The sequence below is a fragment of the Stomoxys calcitrans genome, chromosome 3 (assembly GCF_963082655.1).
Source record: "Stomoxys calcitrans chromosome 3, idStoCalc2.1, whole genome shotgun sequence".
In the NCBI taxonomy this organism is placed as follows: domain Eukaryota; kingdom Metazoa; phylum Arthropoda; class Insecta; order Diptera; family Muscidae; genus Stomoxys; species Stomoxys calcitrans.
In genome coordinates this window covers 79,204,977-79,228,891 of record NC_081554.1, presented here as the reverse complement: position 1 = coordinate 79,228,891, position 23,915 = coordinate 79,204,977, and the positions used below count along the sequence as shown (strand labels likewise).

Here is a 23,915-nt window from a genome sequence, read left to right as displayed (position 1 = left end):
AAATTCATGGCACCTAAATTCGTATTGTGGCATTTCTCTAAAGTCTTTTATGGGTGGCTTCACCTTAGTCTGTCGTAGGTTGACTGTCATTTTATTTTGGGGTTTATTCCCTTATTTACCAATAGACTTTGGTTAAGTGGAGCGGGAGTTGTCCTTTAAAAATTGAAACAACAGGTTTCATTTGTATCATGAAACGATTTTTTTTTATTAAAAGATTTTGCGACCCTTATCCAAAGAACTTGACTTTTTAAAACCATTTGATAAAGACGACCCAATTATTTGACTGGTTTTGAAATTGGCAAAAGATCATAAATTATTCTAAATCCCATGGTTTGTCGTAAGAATGTCGAAAGTGCTTGCATAAGCAAAGATGGTCTCTTGGTTGTTATGAGTAATTATACCCTACACCACCACTGTAGTACAGCGTACTATGCATTTGTTTGTAACACCCACAAGGAAGAAAGATAGATCCATTGATAATGGTAATTTGCTGACAATGTACAGGTCGTAATTTTCATCTGATCGTCTTTACATTACATCATACACATAAAATTTTTTTTATGTAGAACGAAGCCTATTGAAATTGGAAAAAATCGGTTCAGTTTTGGATGTAGCTCCCATATATATATTCGTCGGATTTGGACCAATATTGCAATGATGTGGTAATTTGTTAACCGATTCTATCGAAATTTGGCAGGTAGGATTTTCTCATGACTCTCGACATTACTGGTGATGTCATGTCCGTCTGTCTGTCATTGTACTTTTATACCCTCTACCATAGGATGGAGTTATGCTAACTTCGTCATTCCGTTTGTAACACATCGTCTTAGTCCGAATCCCATAAAGTATATTCTTGATCGCCATTACATTTTAAGTCGATCTAGCCATGTTTGTCGAAAGTAAAGGTGAACACGTTCCAAGCGTGAGTCAAGTGAGTCGTGAATGAGATCCAAATCTAATCAGGTGATCTTGTATGAGCTTGATTGCATCACGAGATATCACGACTCAAAGAAAATCACGATTTAGGGCTGGTATTCTACTCAAATGGTATTATTCAATCAAATGTTTTTGTTTCCAATGCCAAAACCCGTTTTTATACCCTACACCATAGGATGGGGTTATACTAGTTTCGTCATTCCGATGGTAACACCTCGAAATATTCGTCTAAGACCCCATAAAGTATATGAATTCTTGATCGTCATGACATTTTATTTCGGGCTATCCAAGTCCGTCCGTCCGTCCGTCCGTCTGTCTGTCGAAAACATGCTAACTTTCAAGTGAGTAAAGTTAGCCGTTTGAAATTGTGCACATATATTTCTTAACAGTTTAGGTCGATTTGGATTGTAAATGGGCCATATCGGTCCATGATTTGATACAGCTGCCATATAAACCGAACTTGGATCTTGACTTCTTGAGCCACTAGAGGGCGCAATTATCATCCGATATGGCAGCAATTTTGCATGAGGTATTTTGTTATGATTTCCAATAACTGTGCTAAGTATGGTTCAAATCGGTTCATAACCTGATATTGCTGTCATATAAACCGATCTTGGATGTTGAGTTCTTAAGGGGATGCCATTTTTATCAGATTTGGCTGAAATTTTGTACAACGGCTTCATACGTGTCAAATATGGTCCGAATCGGTCTATAAGCTGATATAGCTCCCATATAAACCGATCTCCCGATTTGACTTCTTAAGCCCCTGATAGCCGTATATTTTGTCCGATTTGACTGAAATTTTGCATGTTATTTCTGTTAAAACTTCAAACAACTGCACGGTAGATCGGTTTATATGAGGGCTATATCTAAATCCCCAACGATCTACATTAATATAAAGTGTTTGTGCAAAATTTCAAGTGGCTGGCTTTATGCGTTCGCACGCTATCGTGATTGCGACAGACGGACGGACGGACATTTTCCCTGCGCGTTGGAAGGTTGCGAACTTTCAGACCATCCCCAAAAAGGGTGAAGCGAACAACCCTGCCAATTACCGACCAATTACGAAATGCTCGGCGCTCTCATAGTTTATGGAGAGTATGGTTAAGCACCATGTTGTGAGATACCTAGAGTCCAATGACCCTCTTAGTGATATACAGAATGGCTTCCGCAGAAATCGCTCTATGGGAGACCTAATGGAATTTTAATAGGATCGTTGGATTCGCTCTATACACCATATTGGATATGTCCAAGGCATTTGATAAAGTCTGGCATGGTGCACTTTTATCCAAGCTAGTCGCTTTTGGAGTCGATAATAATTTCGCTCTATTTATATCGAGCTTTCTTAGAGATCGTACTATACGAGTGGTTGTAGATGGGTTCTCATCCGATGAGTAAACATTGACTGTAGGTGTGCCACAAGGTTCTGTTCTTTCCCCTTCCCTTTTTCTTATTTTCATTGACGGGCCATTGGGTCAGACTTTGAATCCAGTCTACTCTTTTGCAAAAGACAGTAATCTGTGTTATTCATATTCATTCGACCAGTCCTCAAAAGACTAGGGAAGGGAGGCGCCATTTCCCAGTGGGTTACAATGAACAGAGTAGATTTTAATGCACAGAAGACGCAGTGCAGTTTCTTGTCTCATAAGCTATTCACTGACTCACTACAATCGTCAGTATTTATCGAAGGGAGTCAGATGATCTTCATGTTCTGGGCATGAAGATACAGTACCATGTCCGTTGGTCAAAACGCGTATTCGAAGAGTCAAAAGAAGCATTCAAGTCTTTGGGCGTTTTTAAGAGGTGCCAGATGTATTTCATCTCTTTTGATCTTCTTAATATCGATACTGTCTACATCAGGTCGAAGATGGAGTATTACTCTTATACTCCTTGGAACTGCTTGACCGGGTTCCAAATCTATTGCTTCTCTTGAACATCGTCAGAATGTGGGTAGCGTTGTACTGCTCTATCGTTACTTTCAGGGCACACGATCCGAGAATATCCGTTTTCTTATTCCTGTCGTTAGGATGTTCAACAGGAATGCAAGACTTTGCAGGAACTCATACCCGTTTGTAATTGATTAGCCAGTTGACCGGACCTTGACTGATCCAATCCTTAAACCAGTACCAGGTGGACCCGGTCCTTAGAGACTGGATAAACCATATGCTAAGGAACAGGTGGATAATTTGTGTGTCCCACAAGGTACGCCACAGAGGGGCATTTTATCGCCACTCCTATGGGTGACCACCATAAATAACCTATTACAAATGCTAACTGAGGAGGAATTTGAACCCGGAGCGCTCCGGAACAGGAGCGTGATTAGACAAATACTTACTTACGCCTCAGTAGTTTGGTGGACTGCTTTGGAGAAAAAGTGCAACATAAACAGGTTTAGAGAACATGTTGTCTTGGCATAGGCGGATCGATGAGAACCACGCCCACTTGGGCATTGGAGACTATTCTAGATATCCGACCCATTGACATACAGATTAAGTGAGGAAGCCACTGCGGCTATGAAACTTAAGGCGATGGGAGAATGGATGGAGGATTAGAGCAACCATGGCGTTATAATCGAGGTGACGATAGGAAACCTGGATGATAGGGAAGAGGCTTCCGATCGGATACCTGAGATGAACCTTGGAGTCGAGTGCGAGGCACTGTTGCCATTGGCACAGTCTTGGATTGAAGAAACCCTAGTATTTCCATATGGAAGATCATGTTACACGGATGGATCAAGTCTAGAGGTCAGAGTGGTCCTGGGGGCTACATTAAGACCCTAGAAATGAGATCGGTTTTAGACTGCCTGACCATATAATGGTCCTGTAGGCGGAGATCCGGGAGAACACGGAATGCGTGAGATGGTGTGGAGCTAACGCGTAGGACGTCGAGTATAAACATCTTTACCGACAGTAATATTGCTATAAGGGCAATAACAACCAGGACGGTAAGGTCACGAACAGTCTTGCAGTGTAAGAAGGAGATTAACGCCTTCTCTAAGGATGGCAAATCCTTAGTGCCTCGTACTCGACTTCAAGGTTCATTTCAGGTATCCGATCGGAAACCTCTTCCCTTCCTTCCAGGTTTCCTATCGTCGCCTCGATTATACCGCGATGGTATGAGCTGCTCCCATCCTCAAACCATTCTCCCATCGCCTTAAGTCTCATCACCGCATAGGATCGGATATCTAGAATTGTCTCCAGTGCCCTAGTGGGCGTGGTCCTCATCGCTCCGCCTATGCCAAGACAACATGTTCTCTGAACCTGTTGTATGGTCCTTATGTTGCACTTTTTCTCCATAGCAGTCCACCAAACTACTGAAGCGTAAGTAAGTATTGGTCTAATCAGGCTCCTGTAGAGCCAGTGGACTTTCCTCGGATTCAGGCCCCATTTCGAGCTAACGGCCCGTCCACATAGTTCCCAACATCTATGAGCCTTCTCAGTACGCTCCTGAATGTGACACTTCCAATTTAGTTTCCTGTCCAAGATCAAGTATTTGATCTTGTCAGATATCGAAATCGTCTTATTGAGGAAAGGTGGTGCGTTATATTGGCCCACCTTCGTCTTCCTCGTGAGCAGGCATATTTCAGTCTTCTCTGGATTAACATTGAGACCTCTGGGTCTAGCCCAGTCATATGCCATATGTAAGACCCTTTCGGCCCTTCTGCATAGCTTGTTCGGATCCTTACCCCTTAGAAGTATTATAACATCGTGTGCGTAGCAGATGGGTTTAAATCAGTCAGCATCCGTAGTAGGTCATTTATGGTGGTCACTCATAGGAGTGGCGATAAAATGCCCCCCTGTGCCACTTTCTCCCTTATATTTATGCCATGGGATACACAATTTATCCACCTGTTCCTTAGCATATTGTTTATCCAGTCTCTAAGGACCGGGTACAGCCGGTACAGGTCTAAGAATTGGATCAGTGTGTCGGTACGAACATTGTTAAAAGCCCCCTCATGTCAATGCATACCGCCAGTGTGTACGTTTTGGCATCGAAGGATTCTTCTATTTTATGCACAACCTCGTGCAGTACAGGCTCCACCGACCTTCCCTTGACATAGGGATGCTGTTTGTATTTGAGCAGTTTGCTGGATGTCCTATTCTTTATCATGGTGTCCACTGTACGTTCCATAGTTTTGAGTGGAACGGACTTAAGGCCTTTGATGTCGCATAACTTGCCTTGCCGGGCTTGGGTACAAACAGCACTCTGAGGCGCCAGATACTCTCCCTCTTTCTGTAGTAATGCCGGAAATATTCCATCAGGTCCGGGTGAATAAAATAGTTTGAAACACCTCAAGGATTCCTTCACCATAAATTCCAGTGTCTCCGTGAGTCCCGTCGTATCCTGTGGAAAATGGGTTTTCATTAAAGCCTCAACATGTCCTCCGTTGTCTCTGCTCTCACTCCCATGTCGTTTTCTAAAGTTTCAGTTTGGACATGGGATTTGAGACAAACTTTTTTTATTTTGGCGTCGTCATTAACGCTAGCGACCTGTTCACAGAAAAGCTTCCAGGCGGCACGTTTTGCTGCTCTGGTAATCTTATTGTATTCCTTGAGCCGTATGTAATACATATTCCAATAAACTTTTTGCACTAGACCAAAAAAGGGACTTGTGCAAAATTTCATGACAATCGGATAACAAATGCGATCTATACCTTGATCACAAGAATACATGGACGGACAGACGGATATTGCTGAATCGCATCAAGAAGTGATTCTAAGCCGATCGGTATACTTATCAATGGGTCAAGCTCTTCTCCTTCTTAGCGTTTGCAACGTTATATGCACAAAGTTATAATACCCAGTATGCACAGTGGTGTGGTGGAGAGTTTATGTATGCCAGGGGGATTATTAAAATCCAGCTACTTTTAAGTATGCCTCATTATCATGGGATTTTTATTAAATTTAACATTAAGTATCACTTGTTGTTACTCTTTTCTGTTACATGTGTCAACCAACAAGTCTGTCAACTACACATACAAAGTAGTGCATAGGAGAGGAGGAGTTTTGTTGCTAATGGAATTTACTTGTTGACTCAAAATTAATAATGAAAAATATGCGTGTATTGGCCACAACAATGCCATCAGCGAAACACAATGAAATAATCAGAATGAGGGGTTGCCTTTAAATATCCTGAACGGAAGAAGCCCCCGTTTCTCTTGTGAATAAATTAGTCCGTGAGTAGAATTAAACAACACACGCACGTACATGTGATGGCCGCAGCAACTCCATTTACTGTGGCATGTGCCCCATTCTTAATCACATGTCCATCAGAGAGCAGCACCCAAATGGCAAAGAATTTGTTGGGTTCATTATTTTTTCAGTTTGTAGTGGACGCATAACACTGCCGGCCACAAAAGTGAAAGTAATTTGTACGATTAGTTCCGTAGGCGGCCAATTTATGTGACCCATGGCTAAGGAGAATTCCTAGAATCAGAAGTTTGAGCTGGACGTTGATGTAATTTGTTGCCATTCCCGAATTGCGTGCTGGGCGATGTGTGGAAGTGTTGGGAAAAACAAATCACTTTCATTTGGTAATTGTTTGCTTCAAATGGAAGTCTCAGTTAATTGAATAAAAGGTCAGCGCCCTTCCACTTCAATCTATGCGCATAAGTGATTGCTTGTTATGAATAATAGATATCTCAATTCTCTTGGGCGCCTTTTATAAGCCGAGTATATTTGCAGATTACTTTAATGCCATTTTTATGTTTTGCAAATAAGTGGAACAAAATAAACAACTGTTAGTCTCCAGTTGCATAAATTGATGAAATTTATATTGAACAGGGAATTAATAGTTCGGCACTGTTGAGTTATACTTAGTTTGATGGATTTATTAAAGTGAGTGATGCCGCTCTGCAAATGCAATGCTAAAGTAAATGATTCGGCATCCGCAGCAGAGAACGGTTCGAATGATTGAGATATTTGGTCTTTGCTACATATTTTCCTACTCTTTTAAAAGGCAACGATACAAAGCGAATGGGGTGAATGATTCCCTATATGTAATGTGACAACTTTCATTTCGTTGCTTATCATGTAACGGCATTACAAAAAAAGTGCATCATGAAGCAACTATCAAAAACACTGAATGGATTTGAAGCAACATCAATAGTTGCTATTTTTGGATGAAAGTGTATGACACACAAATTCTGTTCTGACCACCATAAAAGACCTATTACGGAGGCTGACTGAGGATGATGTTATAATACTTCTAAGGGGTAAGGATCCGAACGAGCTATGCAGAAGGGCCGAAAGGGTCTTGCATATGGCATATGACTGGGCTAGACCCAGAGGTCTCAATGCTAACCCAGAGAAGACTGAAATGTGCGTGTTCACGAGAAAGACGAAGATGCGCCAATTTAAAGCACCACATTTCCTCAATAAGACGATTTCAATATCTGACAAGGGCAAATAATTAGGTGTGATCTTGGACAGGAAACTGAATTGGAAGTGTCACATTCAGGAGCTTACTGAGAAGGTTCACAGATGTTGGGCACTATTAATGGCTATATTCGTAGGTAGATGAGACTCCTTAAGGTGACATTTGCAGACTCACCTTTGGGTACTCCGTAATGCACCTTGCAGTAAGGAAGTTATTAATAAACTTTCTTGCGATAATATTGATGACAAGAGTTTCCAGCTCCTAATTGATGTTGGTTTTACACTACTGAAGCAGAAATGCTACCATTGTAAGTTCCATGGTAGCGAAAGAGCCGCCAGATTTATACTATGTTTGGTGTTGCCCATGAACATTCCACTAAGGAACAGGGGCAAACTTCTCACATATCAATGAGTGCAGTCCGATTCAAGTTTAAGTTCAATGATAAGGGGCCTCCTTTTTATAGCAGAATCCGAACGGCGTGCCGCAGTGCGACAGCTCGTTGAAAGGAAGTTTTACATGGCATAGTACCTCACAAATGTTGCCAGCATTAGGAGGGGAAACCACAGCTGAAAATTTCTTCTGTTGTTCTCGCCAGGATTCGAACCAAGGCGTTCAGCGTCATAGGCGAACATGCTAACATCTTTAATTTGAGCCTTATATTGCTTTGGTCGGTAAATATGTCCGATATGGGGGTGTTTTTGGTAGTGAGGTGGACCACCATATATCAGATTTGTGCTCTTGTCTCAAATATCTTTCATTTGAGCCCAATAATGTCATTATTGGCTAAAATTTCCATTTGTCGGGTTCGGGGGTGGGGCGGCCGCCCTAGATATCCCACCTTAAATAAGAATACCAAATTTCTGTTTTTGAGTTATTGTAAATAAACTAAATTTGCTTAAATCGCCCCACCCATCTCCGACATCTGACGTTTTTGAAAATAGCGTAAGGGGAGGGTCCGCCCGTTAAAGTTCGGATATTAGATCTGCTCATTCCCTTGGTTTCGGTGATGGATTGGAGTAGCCAAACCCTTTGCCCCGAAAGTGGATATCAGATTCATACTCTACTCCCAAAAACCGCAATTGAGCTAAGCAAGATTTTGTTTGAGCCTCATAAAATCAAGCATTTTGAAGGTGGTGATCAATATATTCGGGGCTACGGGTCTGGGTTATTGGTTATCCACATTCAAAAATATATTCCAAAGCTACACTTGGGAAAGCATATTTTTAATGATCCGCAGGTTCTCCGGTGTCTATCCAAATTTGAGGATAAAAAGTGTACCCTGATCGGCCTGATCGGCCTTCATATATTATTTTTATACCCTACACCACTACTGTGGTACAGGGTATTATAACTTAGTGAATGAGTTTGTAACATCCAAAAGGAAGAGAGATAGACCCATTGATAAGTATACCGATCGACTCAGTCACTTTCTGAATAGATTTAGCTATGTCCGTCTGTCTGTCCGTCTGTCTGTCTGACCGTCTATCTGTCTGTCCGTCCATCTGTCAATTGGTGTACAAACTGCAGGTCGCAATTTTCATCCGATCATCTTCAAATTTGAAATAGGCATGTTTTTCGGCCTACAGGCGAAGCCTATTGAAATTGGAAAAAATCGGTTCAGATTTGGATATAGCTGCCATATATATGTTCGTCCGATTTGCAGTAATAAGGCAATAAAATGGTGATTTGTCAACCGATTCTCTCGAAATCTGGCAGGAAGGCTTTTCTTATAACTCTCAATATTATCGGTAAATTTCACAGAAATCGGTGGAGATTTGGATAAAGCTCCCATATATATGTTCGTCCGATTTGCAGTAATACAGCAATTAAATGGTCATTTGTTTACCGATTCTCTCGAAATTCGACAGCAAGGATTTCCTTACGACTTTCGATGTTACTGGTGAATTTCATAAAAATCGGTTCAGATTTGGATATAGCTGCCATATATATGTTCGTCTGATTTGCTGTAAGACAGCAATAAAATGGTAATTTGTTAACCGATTCATGAAATTTTGCAGGAAGGATTTTCTTATTTATTGGCCCATCTTACCAACATTTTGTACAACGTTTTCCTGGATGACTGCCACAGTATCTAAGAAGTTTGGTCAAAATCGGTTCCGATTTAGGTATAGCTTCCATATATATATTTGTCCGATTTTGAGAAATATTGGAATAAAGTGCTCATTTTTTCCCCGATTCTCCCGAAACTTGGCAGGCAGGATTTTCTTATGACTTTGGACATTTCATAGCAATCGGCCCAGATTTAGATATAGTTGTCATATATGTATATCACCCAATTTTCACTTCTAGAGCCACTGCAAGCGCATTTTTTGACCAATCTTGGCAACATTTTGCACAACGCTTTTCTCGTTTTTCAATTAAATTTTTTATTGAAATTGTTTGTGCGACTTTTTTCTGCGTAGTGTTCTGATAAGAATTCCAACAATCCTGCCAAGTATTGTCTGCATCGGTCTATAACCTGATATAGGTCCCATATAAACCGATATCCCGGGTTGACATCTAGACCCCCTAGAAGCCGAAGTTTTTATCCGATTGGGTTGAAATTTTGCAGGTATTAGACCATATTTTTTCCTGATTTTGTAGAAATGGCGGATTCCCATGATTTGGCCGGCCCAATTTAGCACGTTCATTTTTTTTTATTTTGTAGACACAACTCCTATAACTGTTTGAAGTCTTCGAGGCATCCTGAGTTCATTACAAATAGTGGATGTCTCCGGTTTCACTACTCATTCTATCTGCCAGTCTTTCAGTCGGCAATTGCAAAATTGGGATTGTAGGTCTTAGTCTTGGTTTATGTGAGGATTTGAAGGATTCCTTGGAATCCTTTGGTTGAGAAGGGATATTTTCGTGTTTTTCCCAAACACTGTGGTCAGGTGCAGCAAATCTCATCAATCGCCATGATACTCGTTAGCTAAACTGTGATCCCCAAAAAATGTTACTTCGAATCTGCCCTTATATTTACCATCCTGCATCTACACAGTATGTAGAAAGTCCCGACAATTTCATAAGGACATCGGAAAATACCGATGACAGTCAAAGTAAGAGGGCCCAAAATGTAAAACGGTTGACACTTTTACTACCTTTAGTGATCTATTTTTAAAACATGCGCCAAAGATCACATGTCTCATACATAAATTGCGCGTACAGAGATACCTAAGGTAATTTCGGTCCAAATTTAGAATGAATGTTAAGCCGTTTTGTGATTCTGATGGTACCTTGTGAAGCAAATTTGTTTTTTCTTTTTTACATAAATCTCCGCATGATGTGCCAACCGCCATTTAGCATAATTGGTTTATAAATCAAACACATTTTTAATGTGCTTATTTTGGTAGTAAACTTACCTCCAAATACATAATGGCACATCCGATGAGGGTTATTAGCAAAAATATTGGACTGGCCACTTTGAATACTTTCAACTTGCGATGATGGAATAAATATCCGGCCAAAATGCAACAGCCCACAGCACACGCCACTGAGATGGTGAGTAGAGATATTCTGCAATAAACGAAAGCAAAACAAAGCCAACGCAGGAAATTTTTAAGTGAAAATAATGATGGATATTTCCTCTCCCACCTTTTCGCCTTCAATCAAAAATAAAATGAACTTACCTAAAAGGCCAATTGTAATCGGCCAAACACGGTTCAGGTCCTGTGCACGATTCACACCCTGGAGCACACTTCAGGCATATGAACACTTCAGAGTAGTAATTGCTAATATTATCCTGATGTTCTTTCCAAGCAATTTCCATAATGGTGCCATTAAAACCATCTGGATGACGAATGGAATAGAAGCCGCGTTTGCACAAACATTGGTAGGCACCACGTGACCAAGTGTTTGCTGTTGCCAAAATTTTACTTGTTGTTATTGTCGGTGCTTCCGAGGTGGGTAAACGATAGTCACACTGCGCCATTAGAGTAAAAGCCAGATTTGGAGTCAGAGTGGCATTCCATCGTAATACATGGCGTGTGGCAATTCGTTTGTTTTCACGGGCCAAAGAAATAAGGAAGTGTAAACGGAAACGTGAGTTGCAAAGGAAATACAATAAAGTTACATAGGAAACCAAACAAACAACTAAACAAAGGGAATACACAGTGTAAAGTTAATAACAATTTTAAAATGTTTAACACCCCCATGCTCATCATTGAGTACAACTATTGACATTTTAAGCATCATTAAATATTACGTGGCGCCTCTTGGCTGAAATAGTTTAAAAGAGAAGGCACACTGGGGTGTTTTGAAGGAAAAACAATACGATGAGCTTTGTGGTAAAAAAATCATATAAGAGATCTGTTATAAAAAATGTTGTAGCCACTTTAATAGGACTAGGGGTAGTTTAATATAGTCATGCTGTTTGTTGCAAATGCAAATTTTGCCCATGAACATTACACTAAGGAACAGGGGCAAACTTCTCAAATATCAATGAGTGCAGTCCGATTCAAGTTTGAGCACAAAGAAAAAGGGCCTCCTTTTTATAGCCGAGTCCGAACGGCGTGCCGCAGTGCGACAACTCTTTGGAGAGAAGTTTTCTATGGCATAGTACCTCATAAATGTTGCCAGCATTAGGAGGGGAAAACCACCGCTGAAAATTTTTTTCTGATGGTCGCCAGGATTTGAACTCAGGCGTTCAGCGTCATAGGCGGACATGCTTACCCCTGCGTTACGGTGGCCTCCAGTTTGATACCAATCGAAATATCAATCGGAGACCATATGATATCGAGTCAAGTTATTCGAGATTCTTCGTTTTATTCGGATTTCAAGCGTAATAGTGTAATTGCGATATATATGGCTGGAAAATTACAACCCGCTATTGTTGGGGGCTATATTAAGATATAGTCCGATATAGCCTATTTTCGAACTAAACCTGCCTATGGACAAAAGGGGAATCTGTGAAAAGTTTTAGCTCAATATCCCTACTTTAAAGCAATGCGGTGTGATTTCAAACAAACAGATGGACGGACATGGCTAGTTTGTTCTAGATTTTTACGGCGATCAAGTATATATACACTTTATAGGGTCGGAAATCGATATTTCGATGTGTTGGAAATGGAATGACAAAATAAATATATACCCACATCCTTCGGTGGTGGATATAAAACCACCATGTTTAAAATTTCAGCCAAATAATTGCACCACCTAGAGGCTCAAAAAGTCAAACCAGGCAAACCTGTTTGGACTATACTTGGCAATTTGGGTGGTAATTGTGCCTTCTAGAGGCTCAAGATGCCGAATCTAAAGATCGGCACAATTGTTGAAAATTAAAACAAAACACCTTGTGCGAAATTTCAGCCAAATTGGACGAGAATTGCGCCATCTTGAGGCTAAAGAAATTAAAATCCAAGTTAGGTTTATATGGCAAATAGCTCCCATACGGCTATGGACCATGCTCAGCACAGATAAAGTTCATGATAGGCCTTACAAGTTACAACATGTAAAAAGGCGTTAAGATCGGCCAGGCCTAACTTTGGATACCAAACACCTCGGGTATATATGTAAACTACCTTTCATCAAAATCCGGTGCAAGTTGCATACCTTATGTCGCATAGCAGTTATATCGAAATATGTTCCGACTTAGACCAAATATTAATAAATACAGTAGCTGCATTTAAAAATAAACCGATCTGAATCATATACGACCCGGATGTCGAAAAGCCTAACATAAGTCACTGTGTCAGATTTCAGTGAAATCGGATTTTAAATGCGCCTTTTAAGGGGCCAAAACTTTAAATCGATATATCGGTCTCCATGGCAGCTATATCCAAATCTGGACCGATTTGGGCCTAGTTGCTAAAAAATGTCGAAGAGCCTAGCACAAAACACTGTCAACTGGCAACTGGGCCAAGTTGCTAAAAAATGTCGAAGAGCCTAGCACAAAACACTGTCCCAAATTTCGGTGAAATTGGACAGGAAATGTGCCTATTATGGGCATAAAACCTCAAATCGAGAGATCGGTCTATATGACAGCTATATTCAAATCTAGACCGATCTAGGCCAAATTTAAGAAGGACGTCGAAGAACCTAACTAAACTCATTGTCTCAAATTTCAGCGAAATCGGGCGATAAATGCGTATTTTATGGGCCCAAAATCCAAAAACCGAGAGATCGGTCTATATGGCAGCTATATCCAAGTCTGGACCGATCTGTGCCACATTGCAGAAGTATGTTAAGGGTCTTAACTTAACTCACTGTCCCAAATTTTGCCGACATCGGTCAATAAATGCGCCTTTTATGGGCCCAAACCTTAAATCGAGAAAACGGTCTACATGGCAGCTATATTTAAATCTGAACCGATCTGCGCCAAAATGGCGAAAGATGTCGAAGGGCCTAACACAACTCACTGTCCCAAATTTCAGCAAAATCGGATAATAAATATGGCTTTTATGGGCCTAATACCCTAAATCGGAGGATCGGTCTATATGGCAGCTATATCCAAATCTGAACCGATCTGGGCCAAATTGACGAAGGATATCGAATGGCATTTGGACAATTCACTGTCCCAAATTTCAGCAAAATCAGATAGTAATTGTTGCTTTTATGGGCATAAGACCCTAAATTGGAGGATCGGTCTATACGGCAGCTATATCCAAATCCGGCCCGATCTGAGCCAAATTGACGAAGGATGTCGAAGGGTCTAACACAACTCACTGTCCCGAATTTCAGCAAAATCGGATAATAAGTGTATGTTACATAAAATAGGTATAAAACAAGAACGGCTACAAAATTATGTTCCGCTTTCAATTTTTTTCAGTCTTTTTGGCAGTCTTATTTGTCAGATACCAATCAGTTGGACTCTTCTATTTGAGCTATAGTAGAAATCAAGGTAAGGACAAAAATATACGCTAGCAGTTATGTTAAAACCGCGTTGAAGGAAGCCATTGTATATTTATGGGTCAAAATACTCTGCAGCTTGCAACTCATGAATGGCTCAGAGCAATAGTAAAAGCAAAAGGTGGTCATATTGAGCAAAATTTAGCGGATTATGAAGTTTAGATTCTGTCCACATTTTGTCATTTGAATTAACAAAAAATGTTTTCACAGAAAGTGGTCTTTGAACCCTTTTTCCACTTCGCAACATTAGACGGCAGCGATATCATGTTATAAGTCAACAATTCTTGTTGGGTTGCTGCGATTGCAGGAACTTAGTGAATTTCCGAACATCACAACGAACATTTGACAGAAAAGATATACCAAGTGAACAAGTCGTAAATCCCAAAATGATCAGGCCTTTTTAACCCAGCGGACGTACGAGATTTTAACTCAAGAACAGCCAAGCGAAACTTTCATTTAAACTTTTCATTTCCATTTCAAGCGATGGTGTGGGCAGCTGTGACGGGCACTGGCCGCTCTTCAATCGTTTAATGTGACTGGCATTAAAAAAAATGCGACGTATTAAAGGGAAAACATTTTGGTAGCTGGTTTGGAGTCGTGGGTATGAAAACATTGAGGGCATTCTGAAGTTCAGATTCGTTTCACACATTTTTGTCATTTGAATTAACAAAAAATATTTTCATAAAAAAGGGGAACCCTATTTTTCACTTCGGAGCACTAGCCCGCTGTAATAAATCTTTGTTACCACGTACATTGTCTCTGTGGAGGATTGCATTGTTTGTCCCTTCGGAACTAACTCGTCCAGTCCTACTATTTGAAAGTACAGCTCAAAGGTTCTTTGGCCAGATCATTCAGATAGGAGAAGAACCTTATGAGGCAGGTCAAAGAGCCTTGATTTCTGTAGCTGCGTAAAGATTTATACCTTGGCCCCGCCTCCACACTTCCAATCCCTATTTCTATATTCGGTAGTTCTATAAATGGCATGAGCACGAGATTGTGAATTTTTTCACTAGGCGATCGAGGGTTCTTTCTATAAAAAAGCCTTTTTATATCCTGACATGTCGTCGTGTACAGAAATACAAGCCAGCCATCCCACGCCATGTGTTAAGAGCTTGTTCAAAGATTCCACACATTCCACCACGCACTTCATGTTTACCTTGCTTTCGTTTATGGTTCTAAGCACCGACATACTGTCAAAAAATTCCTATATTTGGCCAAATCCTTCCATGACCATTCGCTCAGTCGGTTACAATATCATGTGCAAAGTGACTTTGTAGTCCCCCTTTGGGAATGCGTACGAACACCTTCCTTTCATTTGATTTAGTTTTGAGATCCACCATACTGCCAAAAAATTTGTGAATTTGAAAGACTGAAAATCCCTACAGCGGTCTGATTGACCTTTCCCGTACCAGACAGTCATGATGACACACCGATACCATGTGCATCAAAATAGACCCCCAATCCCACTCCAGATACCATCCGTGAAGATAGTGGTTTAATAGTCCCGCTTGGGGAATGCGTATTTTGCATAGACGATGTTGAGTCACTTTCGTGGCAAGTGGTCGGACAGTCTGCTAGCCTTTCTTGAGCACCTATTCAAAAAAGATCTATCCTTCTTCACAACATTGAGTTTCTTTAGCTTACGCGCAGCCTTGGTACCAGATTTCCGAACAAAAACCTCATTAGGCTGTATATTGGGCATTGCTACCAACGATGTTACAAATAGATTCCAATATTTACGAACTCCCTTCTCTCGCCAGTAGCCAAGACGTTTGAGGCACTACTCCTCCCGAGCCTTGTTGGAGAATATCTATTTGCATGGATTTCGAAGACTGCATAGAACAACAACTGCTTTGCATGTAATCACCGCATTGTGATAGGAAAGTCCTCGTGGCATAGTCAGCCATGCCATGCCAGCCAGGCATAAAATTCCAGTCATTTGTGTAATTTAGGGATAAGAAGTCGAAGCACCGTAGAGTGAAACAAGGAGTTCCCCAAGGTGGGGTTATACCTACGGCACTGTTAAACCTGTACATATTCTCCAACCCACCGATGTACGATCAGGTCCATTGGCGATATATGTGATAGGTTGAACATCTGCCTCAACGAACTTGCCTCATATTTCGCTGTAAGAGATTGGAAGATATGTGCCACCAAATCTTCGCGTTAGTTGAATACTGAGCAGAATGTGATGGTCGATAAAGTGTCCCAAAATACTTGGCGTCACATTTGACAGCCCTTACACAATACCCCACGTGCCACAGCAATTTGGGATAAAGTCAAAATTAGTAGCAAGGTCTTTAAGTCACTTGCCGGCAGCACTTGGGGTGTCTACGTACAAAGCAATTGGGCGGTCTTTGGTAAGATATGCAGCGCCAGTGTGGTCTCGTCAGCTCTGTGACATGCAGTGGAATAATATTCAGATCTGTTAGCTTGCCGACCTTTGAACTGCAACCGGCTGTTTCCTCGCTTCTAATGTGAACCAGGGACCACACGTCACCTGTTTAAATACCCAGCCAGACCCATTTGACTCAGACCCCTCCCTCTGGACGCACCCCATCTTAGTCGCAGAGTTCCTGGATTTGGATATTCAACAGAATCAAGCAGATTAAAGACAGAACACAACAAACTGCTACAACAACCAAATATTTACGCCACCTGCTCATAGACAATCAAAATGGTTCAGTATCTCCACTTGGCGACCAAGTGACCTACGTAGTTAAGCCGCTTTCTTATTTTCTGAAATGTCGTCGTATCCAAGAAACCAACTTGGCATTAGAGTTTATTGAGAGATTCTTTACATTGAATAAGGCTCTTTATTCGACCTTTCCGGACTTTAAGGCAGCCGCAATAAACATGAGTATCGTGGACAGAAGATTGGGGCCATCCGTGAAAATTGTGGCCTAACAGTTCTTAAACACATCATCCGCCGCCGAGTTTTCTCTTTTAGGAGTGTTTATTCTGAAGTTTTTATTTTGAAACGGTCTAAGGCCATATGTGTCCTTCTCCCGAATGCCGAGTTCTCAGCCTAAACGCAAACTTGGCAGCACAGTTTCTAATATATATCTTCCAATCCAAGTTGGGGTGTAGACCTCAGCGATCCCGTGATAACGATAAATACCTTTATTTCTAGCTCTCGCATAGTAGTCCTTTAATCCACAGCTATCTAACAAGTAAATATCCCAAATGTCAGCGTTGCTCTAACGATGCCGTATTCATACCGAACATCCATTTTGGGTGCATTCTCGAGGTTTTACCGAACATCCTCTTGCAGGAGTTGTAGACACAAATCGCCTTACGACTTCTTTCTCCTATATATCTATACCAGTACAGTTTCGAACGAAGACTTTAGGCCTAGTTATGCTCTGTTTATAAGAGCCGTATATATCGTAAATGTAGGAAAACGTGTCAGCTGTTTTGATTTTGCTTTATGAAAGCACAAATGATTATCAAACGACTGACGATCGTTACCGGAAAGTAAAGTTAGTAAAAAAATGTTTCGTTCCGTTTTCGTGTCAGCTGATAAAATTTGAAGTTTGAAGAAATTTCAAAACCAAAAATGCTTGTTTGTTTAAAAAACTGCTATTCTCCTATTCAATGATTTCTTTGTGGAATTTATTACAATTTATTGTTAATAATTAAGGTTGAATTTTTAGCCCACCATGGGAAGGTGACCAGCCTGACGTGTTGTGAAAAGTAAAAGAAAAAGTGAAAAATAAAACTAAAAGTAGGGGGTAAGCGCCAATACGGCGCTGTCGTTTTCGCTTTTCCATGTTAGCACTATGTCATGAATCTGGGGTCTGTTCAGGGATTCCACACACTCCGCCACGCACTTCGACATCACTGTACTCGAACCCTCGCACTTGAGGGCCGCCATATATACCTATTGATTTCGACAAGGCACGGGATGATTTAAGTACCACATCAGTTCAAACTCTGAGCTCCAATTTGTTTGGTGTTCATCGTCATTACGGCAAGCCCATGGCAGCCGGTTGTATGTACCGGAATGACCCGAAGGATTCCTTCATCGGCAAGGGCTGCCGCCTCAGTATACAACACACTGCTACAACAACAACATTGTCAATACGAGAAGCTCAGCTGAGAGCTACCGGGCGTGTTCTCAGATTGCCGATAGTGGAATGCTTCGTATACGGAGTAGCTGCAATTTCGAATACGGAGTAACTGCAGTCGAGTGGAGAGTCTCAGTGAGAGGACGGGCGGCAACGGCTCCGCTTAAATACTGAGTGCCTGTGATGCTCGATATGACAAGGCGATCTATTGGCGTCTTTAAATAACAAATGGGCATAAAGTTTGCTCATTTATGGAGCTTAACGAGGATCGCTACCTCCACATACAAATGTGGCTACAACAACAGCAACAACAACAATTGATTTTGAAACAACAATTGATTTTGAAAAAAGAATTTCTTTCGCGTCTATCGTTATCGCACATAGCTCTGCCTGAAATGTTGTGTGTGTCGTAGTATAGCCCCACTCCCGTTCCAATCTCCTGAAACGTTCCTCAGTCTGCCCACCGCATCCATAGTGTCCAGAAGGAATCCTTTGCTGTATTTTGTCCTACGCGCGGCTCTGGACGGTGACTGTCGACCCATCTCCTCGTTGTTAAATGCCCTCTCAATATTCAAGAAGGCCGCCATCGCGTACTCCTTCAGTTGGAGAGATGTTTTAACTTCTTGCATCACTGCCCGGAGGCCCGATTTCTCCGACCTGCCCCTGAGTTATGCCTGAAGTTCTCCGACATCAGAATCTACCTCACTTTCAAGTCTTTTGTGTTAAAAACATGTTTTGTTTCAAATGTGAAATGCTTCTTTACATTTACGATACATTTGTTAACATTTACACTACATTTACAAGAGCATAACCAGGCCTTTAGTCTAAGTTTTTCGCCTCCTATGGCAATTGCAAAGTTACTTTACAAAGTGTTTGAGTGGCCTTTCCAGATCTCGCTTAAGGTCGACAGCCTTGACAGCCAGACATAGTCCGCAATATTCAAAACATTGTCCGCTTGTGCAATTAGATTTTGCAGAGAATCGCCTAAAACATACCTCTTTGATGCGTTCCTCTTATAACATCGTTCTACCATATCCCAAATTTGAGTTGATAATTTTGCTGTAGAGCATATTTTTCGTGCAATGGCTCTCCACGTTGTTAAATGTCTCCTCAATATTCGGGAATGTCCCTTTGACGTTCGATCTACTTCGTAGAGGACCGTTTCTAATGACCAGTATTTGAAGTATGTATATTGTGCCTTACTGAAGGTTTTCTATCTGATTTAATCTCTCATATTCTGGTCGACCTGTGTTTCTAGTGTAAAAATGATTACAGACTAATTGACCAATAGTGTGTCGCTGTGTCATTGTTTGTTTCTGTCGCTTAGGGATAAAGACCAATGGAACTTCTCTCTATTCTATAGGTGTGTACGACTATATTAAACTCTTCTCGAAAAACCATTCTAGTCGTGGCATGAATGGTTGGCCAATAGTCCCTTCTGCGATAATGCCGGGATGAGTCCATCAGGTTTGGGTGATATAAACGGCGGGTCGTATGTGCCGCCGGGATAATATACCCGATGAGAACGACTTGGCGTCTCCAGCAAAAGTTTCTCAACTTTCCAATTATTCTCGTTGGGCTTACCATCATCCTTTCCCAGGAAAAGAGGGATGCCCTATACGTAATCCATATTCTGCACTGATGTCTTCCAAATCGGTGAACAATTTCAGCGATGAATTGCTCTTCCCTCTTCACGTCCCCTTTTCTAAGGCTGCAGGGTATGTTTACCAGCTTTTTTGAAGAGAATACCTCTCTTTTTATACCCTCCACCATAAGATGGGGGGTATACTAATTTCGTCATTCTGATTGTAACTACTCGAAATATTCGTCTGAGACCCCATAAAGTATATATATTCTTGATCGTCGTGAAATTTTATGTCGATCTAGCCATGTCCGTCCGTCTGTCCGTCCGTCCGTCCGTCCGTCTGTCCGTCCGTCCGTCTGTCCGTCCGCCCGTCCATCTGTCCATCCGTCCGTCCGTCTGTCCGTCCGTCCGTCTGTCCGTCTGTCCGTCCGTCCGTCTGTCCGTCCGTCCGTCCGTCCGTCCGTCCGTCCGTCCGTCCGTCCGTCCGTCCGTCTGTCCGTCCGTCCGTCTGTCTGTCGAAAGCACGCTAACTTCCAAAGGAGTAAAGCTAGCCGCTTGAAATTTTTAGATATAGCTGTCATATAAACCGATCTTGGGTCTTGACTTCTTGAGCCTCTAGAGTGCGCAATTCTTATCCGATTGAGATGAAATTTTGCACGACGTGTTTTGTTATGATATCCAAAAACTGTGCCAAGTATGGTTCAAATCGGTTTATAACCTGATATAGCTGCCATATAAACCGATCTTGGGTCTTGACTTCTTGAGCCTCTAGAGTGCGCAATTCTTATCCGATTGGAATGAAATTTTGTACGACGTGTTTTGTTACGATATCCAACAACTGTGCCAAGTATGGTTCAATCGGTCCATAACCTGATATAGCTGTCATATAAACCGATCTTGGGTCTTGACTTCTTGAGCCTCTAGAGGGCGCAATTCTTATCCAATTTGAATGAATTTTGGCACGTAGTATTTTGTTATGATATTCAACAACTGTGCCAAATATGGTTCAAATCGATATAGCTGTCATATAAACAGATCTGGGGACTTGACTTCTTGAGCTTCTAGAGGTCTCAATTTCTATCCGATTTGGCTGAAATTTCGCAAGACGTTTTTTATTGTTACTTTCAACAACTATGTCAAATAAAGTACAAGTCGGTTCATAACCTGATATAGCTGCCATATAAACCGATCTGGGATCTTGACTTCTTGAGCCTCTAGAGGTCGCAATTATTATCCGATTTGCCTGAAATTGTGTACGACGGATTCTCTCATGACCATTAACATACGTGTTTATTATGGTCTGAATCGGTCTATAGGCTGATACAGCTCCCATATAAATCGATCAATTATTTACGGCAGGAACTGAAATACGAAAATCGAACGACAAAAAGGTGGATAGAAAAGGCAAACAACTCGTCGAATTATGCACAAATAATAATTTATTAATTTTAAATGGGAGAACATGTGGCGATGAAGAAGGATCTCTTACTTTCATTAATTCTATTGGTAAATCTGTAAATGACATTTGTGCAGTGTCTCAAGAAATTCTAAGTCTTGTAAATGAGTTCATTGTAGAAGACAAAACATGGTCGGATCACTTGCCAATAAAACTAAACATCTCAATACAGACTTACAATAAAGTAAATAAAAATCTTAATTTATTACCAAAACTCTCATGGAAAAATAGCAACATAAACCGATATCATAAAAATCTTCAAACAAATTTGCATAAAGCTCTAAACGAAGATAATGAACCAACATTAGATGACCTTGGTAATGTCATAAAAGAGTCAGCCAAGATGAAGATGAGTAGAAATGTTGAGTTTACACCAAAACAACCGTGGTACAATTTGAAGTGTCATACAGCAAGAGAAAAAATGTTTAAATTGCTAAAAATGTTTAAAACAACAGACACTTCAGATGCAAAACTAAAATACTTAAACTCGCTAAAACAATATAAAGATAATTGCAGCTCAAGTAAACAGAGTTATAATGAAAAACTGATGTACACTGTAAATAATGTAACGAATTCCAAGGAATGGTGGAAGGCAGTTAAAGAAATTAGAAATCATAAATTCCAAATAAGTAGCGTGTTATCAGCAGATAATTTCAAAATACACTTTGAAAATTTATTGAACCCATCACACAGTTCGTTAGAAATGAGTTATGCGCCCAACTGGAACACCGATGCTATACTAGATAGAGAAATAAGCATGGATGAGCTCAAATATGTTTTGAAAAACTTAAAGATGAACAAAGCTCCGGGAGAGGATCGTATCCCATATGAGCATATCGTATATGCCTCAGATGATTTCCATAAACAAATATTGAAAAGATATAACACAATCTTTGATACTGGAATAATTGATAATACTTTTATAAGAACGGTAATATTTCCAATTCACAAAAAAGGTGACTTGTACCAACCAACAAATTATCGAGGAATTGCGTTTATGAATTGTTTAGCGAAAATAATGATGGGTATTCTAAATGAACGACTTTGCAAGTGGGTGGAATACCACCAAATTTTAACAGAATACCAGGCTGGATTCAGAAAAGGCTACTCGACTGTAGATAACATATATAATCTGGCATCTATTGTAAGCCTAAAATTAAAAGAAAAGAAGAAGATATATGCATTTTTCGTAGATTTTAAGGCGGCATTTGATAATGTTTTCAGAAAGTCTCTACTATATAAACTTTCACAGATGGGCGTATCAAACAAATTTATAACATTAGTTCAAAGTATATACAACAACACACAATACGCAGTCTGGACGGGAGAAGAATTATCAGATTATTTTGAAACTAATTCAGGAGTTAAGCAGGGATGTCTACTATCACCGATACTTTTCTCACTGTACATTAATGATTTGCATGAATATCTTGAAGGAGGAATTTATATTCAACATCTAAACATAAGACTTCTGTTATACGCGGACGATATAGTAATACTTGCCGATGATATATCAACAATGCAGAGCATGATTTCCAAATTAGAAATGTACTGCAATACCTGGAACCTTAAAGTAAACATGGACAAATCAGAAATGTTGATATTTAGAAATGGAGGACGTCAGAGCCACAACGAAAAATGGACATACGGAGGGCAGCCGATAAAAGTAGTAAATGAGTATAAGTATTTAGGAGTAACATTTACGCCGAAACTAAAATTTACAAAACATATAGAAAAGCGAACAGATGAGTCAAAAACAGCTATAAATGCAACGTGGGATTGCTTACTTCGAAAGAGAGAAATAAAGATAGGAAAGAAGTGGGACGTATATCAAGCTGTCGTTCGATCAATTCAGACATATGCGGCTCAGGTATGGGGCTTTTCTCACTTTGAGGAAGTTGATAATTTGCAACGCTACTTTCTGAAGAAAATACTTAAAATACCAAATTTCACCCCGAATTACGCGTTGATGCTGGAGACATCTGTCGAAAATTGCCATTTATACACAATAAATCTTCATCTACATTACATTTACCAAATAATGTACAAGTACCATGAAAATCGATTGCCAAAAATACTAACAAAATTGCTGTTGCAGGAAGAAGTATTCTGGGTAACGGAGGTCAAAGCACTAGCGGAAAATTTGAACGTCCAATGGCCAAATACTTCCCAGGAACATGAATGGAAAATTTTTAATTCACATATTGTTTATAATAAAAAAATACAATTAATAAATGAAAATCTGAGGAAAAAATCACAAAGCATGTCAAGAATATATAAATTCTTAGATCACACTAGAGGAGAATTTTACTTTACTGATTCTTTTTCCAGCGAGGAAATATCTTGGATATTTAAGGCGCGATGCGGATTAGTCCATTTGAATGCAACGAATTTTTACGCGGAGAATGAAATGAAAAATTGTTCCCTTTGTAATCTGAATGAAGAGGAAACTATACGCCATTTCTTGGGAGTTTGTCCAGTTATGAGAGAGTTCAGAATACGAATCTTTCAAACACCAATATTAACTGAAGAAGATACAATAAACATTTTAAACGGCAGTAATGTAAACCACTGGAGAAAACTTGTCACATATTTAAAATCTGGTTCAAAGTACAGAGAATTCTTAATAAATGAATATAATTTT

The 23,915-nt window shown here is 40.4% G+C and overlaps 1 protein-coding gene across 1 annotated transcript in view; it reads right to left on the bottom strand.

Moving 5' to 3' along the window:
- Nucleotides 1–23,915, bottom strand: part of LOC106082742 (probable G-protein coupled receptor CG31760) — a 172,821-nt gene that overhangs the window by 19,809 nt on the left and 129,097 nt on the right. The window contains exons 6-7 of the mRNA XM_059364632.1: nt 10,944–11,236; nt 10,677–10,830 (exon numbers count right to left, since the gene is read on the bottom strand). Of these exons, the coding sequence (XP_059220615.1) occupies nt 10,677–10,830; nt 10,944–11,236 (447 nt within the window). The remainder of the gene's footprint in view (nt 1–10,676; nt 10,831–10,943; nt 11,237–23,915) is intronic.